The sequence below is a fragment of the Otolemur garnettii genome, unplaced genomic scaffold (assembly GCF_000181295.1).
Source record: "Otolemur garnettii isolate 467f Iridium unplaced genomic scaffold, OtoGar3 scaffold00044, whole genome shotgun sequence".
NCBI classification, from domain to species: Eukaryota; Metazoa; Chordata; class Mammalia; order Primates; family Galagidae; genus Otolemur; species Otolemur garnettii.
Genome location: NW_003852439.1, coordinates 10,786,794 through 10,791,078, shown reverse-complemented (window position 1 = coordinate 10,791,078; position 4,285 = coordinate 10,786,794). Strand labels below are relative to the sequence as shown.

The window sequence follows — 4,285 nt, the reverse complement described above, 5'->3', positions numbered from 1 at the left end:
ACAGGTGCCCGCCACAACGCCCAACTTTTTTTGTTGTTGTTTCAGTTTGGCCGGGGCTGGGGCTTGAACCCACCACCCTCAGTATATGAGGCTGGTATGGATGAGCTCCGCCCTGTTTTGCTGGATTTTACTGGGGTTTTTTTTGTTTGTTTGTTTCTTAAACAGAGTCTCACTTTGTCACCCTCAGTAGAGTGCTGTGATGTCACAGCTCTTAGCAACCTCCAGCTCTTGGGTTTAGGCGATTCTCTTGCCTCAGCCTCCCGAGTAACTGGGACTACAGGCGCCTGCTACAATGCCCAGCTATTTTTTTATTGCAGTTTGGCCAGGGCCAGGTTCGAACCTGCCACCCTCAGTTTATGGGGCCAGCCCCCAAAATCAGTGAGGCACTGCCTGATTTTACTTTTATTTGCGAAGTTGTGGTTGTACATATCCTTCTGTTGGATTCATGTGGTGGGAAGGCCATGTGGCACATTACCATGCATCTCTTCCCAGTGTATGTGCAATGAGCTGGTAGTATGACATGGTCCATGGTGGAAATAGGCAAACACTGCACATAACAGCTTGTCCCTCCCAAGAGCCAGTTATGCAACATTACTAGCATAACACTGTGCAGGGACAGGCTGTGGTCCTGGTGGTCCACCCTGGGGATGCTCCAACTTTAACCCTTTGATCCCATAGGGCTTTGTCCTCTTGCCTAAGACAGAGTGCGATGTGCGGGAAGTAGAGTTTGCCCGATGCCTGCGGCTGCGCCAGACCTCCCTGGAGCCTGTGGCCTTCCGGCTTCCACGAGTCAGGGTGAGATTGGTAGCCAAGGACTCTAATGTCTAGCCCTCTTCTCAGCACCCCTCAGGCTGTGGGTCCTGTCTGACCCTGCCTTGAAATTTCCTTACTCATGTTTGTTGGCAATACCTACCCCCTTATTCTACTGAGATTCTGAAACTCATGGAAATTCTAGACTCAGGGGAGAATCCCAGGTCTTGCCATATTCATCTCCTGATGGACACCAATGTGCCCTGGGCCTCTGGTCTCAAAACAGTCCTTTCTTCCCTCTACAGAAAGAGTTCTTCCAGGATGATGTGTTTCCAGACACAGCTGTGAGCTGGGAGCCAGTGCTTAGCGCAGAAGCCTGGCTGCGGGGTGCTAATGGGCAGCCTCGGCTTCTCAGCCTACAGCCACCGGACATGACCCCAGGTGGACTGAGGGGCCAGATGGGGGAAGGCACCAGGGGTGAGGAGGGTGGACGAAAGGGCAGAAAGCCAAGGCCAGTCTCCTTTCTTGCTGGACTGCAGAGACCTTTGGCACTCCCAGGGATGTGATAGTTGTATCCATACTGTCTCTAAGCCCCTGGAGGGAAGTCCCCACCCCAGACACACACACGTGCAATTGCACACATGCTGGTACCTAGGGCAGGCCTTGTGAACAAAGGCTTCAGTGTCTGTTACATCACCTCTGGGGTCTATGCCATAGAATACCCTAGGATTTAACACCAATGAGCCCCAACCCAGGGACTCTCTGATACCTGTTCTTGCCTTGTCCCAGTGAGCCAAGTGCCCCGTGAGGCTCCTGCCCGTCGAGCCCCATCTTCAGTGCAGTACCTGGAAGAAAAGTCAGACCAGCAAAAGAAGGAAGAGGTAAGCATGGGAGGGAGATGGTTATGCAGAAGAAATGGGGTCAGGCTGTGCCATTGTCCCTGGACAGGGAGAACAGCCACATGTCACATACCCTTCCATGCGAGAGCTTGGTGGGGCATGGGAAGCTGGGGAGGGCAATGAGAGCTCACCCTGGTAAGGCCAAACCCAGCTAATGCTGGAGGTTTGGATCCAAGTGAACCCTGGAGTACATCTGAGTGTTTCCTCAATGTGTTGGAAGAGTAGCTCCTATCTCTGGTGCCATATGTCACAGTCTTCCTCTGACTCTCCTGTCACTGTCTTTGTGTCTTTTTCAATGAAAACTGATCAACTTTGTCAGGGCTCTAATTAAAATGGCTCTTTTTACAACATTGCTGGGATTAAAACTGGAGGGTTTAAATTGCATCAGTTAAAACTCTAATGCTTTTGGAGTTGGGGAGCCCTATTCCCTGTCCACCTCTTCTGCCTCCTTTGCAGCTACTGAATGCCATGGTGGCAAAGTTAGGGAATCGGGAGGACCCACTTCCCCAGGATTCCTTTGAAGGTGTGGACGAGGATGAGTGGGTGAGTGGCAAGTGGCTCAGCTTCTCGAATGGCAGAACCACTCTCCCATGTACCCTGAGGCATCCCCCACCCCCCTTCCTGGGCCCTCTTGACTTCTTGCCACTCTTTTTTATCACCCCAGGACTAGGCTGCCTGCTGACCACCTCTGGCCTCCAGCCTTGCCTGCCACTGCCACCTCCTAGGTGCTTCTGCACACTTCACATCTCATCCTCAAACTGGAAGATGCCTCTCTGGGCTTGGCACCCCCATCCCAGAAACCCTGGCTTCCCATTGGCCCTGGGCACCTCCATATCTGCTGTGGATCTTCTGACCTCTGCTTTCTCTGAGTCTGGCTATTGCTTCTCAACTGCCTTCTAGCATGTGCAGCTAGGGGTGTGGGGGCCTAGGGTGGTCAATAGCATGTCCCTGGGCAGGCCCCGGGTTCCCTGCTGCACTCTACCCTCCTAGGCTGGTTCTACCCTGGGCTGGCTTGGTCCAGCAACCCTCAGTTACTGCACACTGTCCCATCTTGCCTGCTGCCCCAGTTCTGGGCAAGAGCCTTGGGGGCTGGCCCCTCACCAAGCTATCTGGAGCATCACCAGCCTCAGGGCCCTGGGAGCAGTTGCCCTGTTCCCCAGGCTTGCAGCCAGGACTAGGGGCATTGCAGAATTGGTGGTCCAGGAATGGAGCTATTGAGCCCCACAGGGACCAGCTCACATATGCCCGATGTTCTCAGCAATTAAACTTTTTTAAGCTGGCCGCTGTTGTGTTGCTGTGGTCACTGGGCTGGTTGAGAAGGGGAAGGGGATGGGCATGTGGGTGGCCCTAGGGTCCCCTCATCCCAGCCTCACTCTGCTCCTGAGGCCTGGCCAACTGTGTGCTACTGGGAGTACTGTGTCCAGCACATAAGCTCTCAGGAGTGTTCTGGGCAGTGGTCTGCTCCAGTGACTGGGGGATACATGGTTTTCCAAGGAGCTTCAGCATGTTGTAGCCTGTCACTTAGGGAGCCAAATTGCATGCAAGTGAGCAAAAGGGTGTGTGGAGAGGGCTGTGAAGAAGGTAGATTGTATGAAAGGCAGTGACTGGGATGCAGGAGAAGTGGAGTATTCAAGGTTCTGAGAAGGTACCATTCCAGCTGAGAGGAAAGACCTGAAGGCCTGGGAGGAGCCATGAGAAGAACATAGACACTGGTGGGCACTGATGGAGAAGGATTTGGAGAGTTGGATGAAAGAGAAGAAGGGCAGTGGTATAGCACTTAGCCCAAGGCATTTGCCTGTCATGTGCCAGACCCTCTTCCAGGTGCTTGACATCCAAGAGTAGAGAAAAGAGAAGACATCCTGCCCACTGGGAATTCATGTTCTAGTAGGAAGGAATAGATTATAATAGACATAAAAATAAATGAATTGTGTAATATGGTAGGGGGTGAGAAGAGCTTCGGGGAACAAAAAACCACACGGGATGGAGAAAGGCCAGATAAGCCAATCACAGAGCTCACACATTGTATGATTCCCCTTCTGTGAAATGTCTGGAACACATTCTGTAGGGACAGAAAGTAGAGGAGTGGTTGCCAGAGGTAAGGGAAGGAAGATGGGGACTGAGTGCTAGAATTCACTGGAACTAGAAGGTGCTGGTGGCACAGCTCTGTGAACACAGTCCTAAAAAGCACTGAATTGTGCATTTTATTTTATTTTAATTTTTTGAGACAGAGCCTCAAGCTGTCGCCCTGGGTAGAGTGGGCTTAAGTGATTCTTTTGCCTCAGCCTCCCAAGTAGCTGGGACTATGGGTACCCACCAGTACACCCGGCTATTTTTTGGTTGTAGTTGTCATTGTTGTTTGGTGGGCCAGGGCTGGATTCAAACCCTCCAGCTCTAGTGTATGTGGCTGGCACCTTAGCCACTTGAGCTACAGGCTGAGCGGAATTGTGCATTTTAAAATGGCACCGTAGCCACTTGAGCTACAGGCCAAGCCTGAATTGTACATTTTAAAAGAGTGAATTGTGGCTCAGCGCCTATAGCTCAACCGGCTAAGGTGCCAGCCATGTACACCTAAGGTGGCGGGTTCGAATCCCCAGCCCGGACCGCCAAAACAACAATGACAGCTGCAACCAAAAAAT

At 52.1% G+C, this 4,285-nt stretch overlaps 1 protein-coding gene across 1 annotated transcript in view; it reads left to right on the top strand.

The window, feature by feature from the left end:
- The window catches only part of LOC100959657 (coronin-7), a 68,139-nt gene extending 65,212 nt beyond the window's left edge, over positions 1 to 2,927 (top strand). The window contains exons 26-30 of the mRNA XM_023513748.1: positions 679 to 795; positions 1,056 to 1,191; positions 1,540 to 1,631; positions 2,106 to 2,192; positions 2,314 to 2,927. Coding sequence (XP_023369516.1) covers positions 679 to 795; positions 1,056 to 1,191; positions 1,540 to 1,631; positions 2,106 to 2,192; positions 2,314 to 2,319 — 438 coding nt within the window. The 3' untranslated portion in view covers positions 2,320 to 2,927. The remainder of the gene's footprint in view (positions 1 to 678; positions 796 to 1,055; positions 1,192 to 1,539; positions 1,632 to 2,105; positions 2,193 to 2,313) is intronic.
- Positions 2,928 to 4,285: the final 1,358 nt, after the last annotated feature.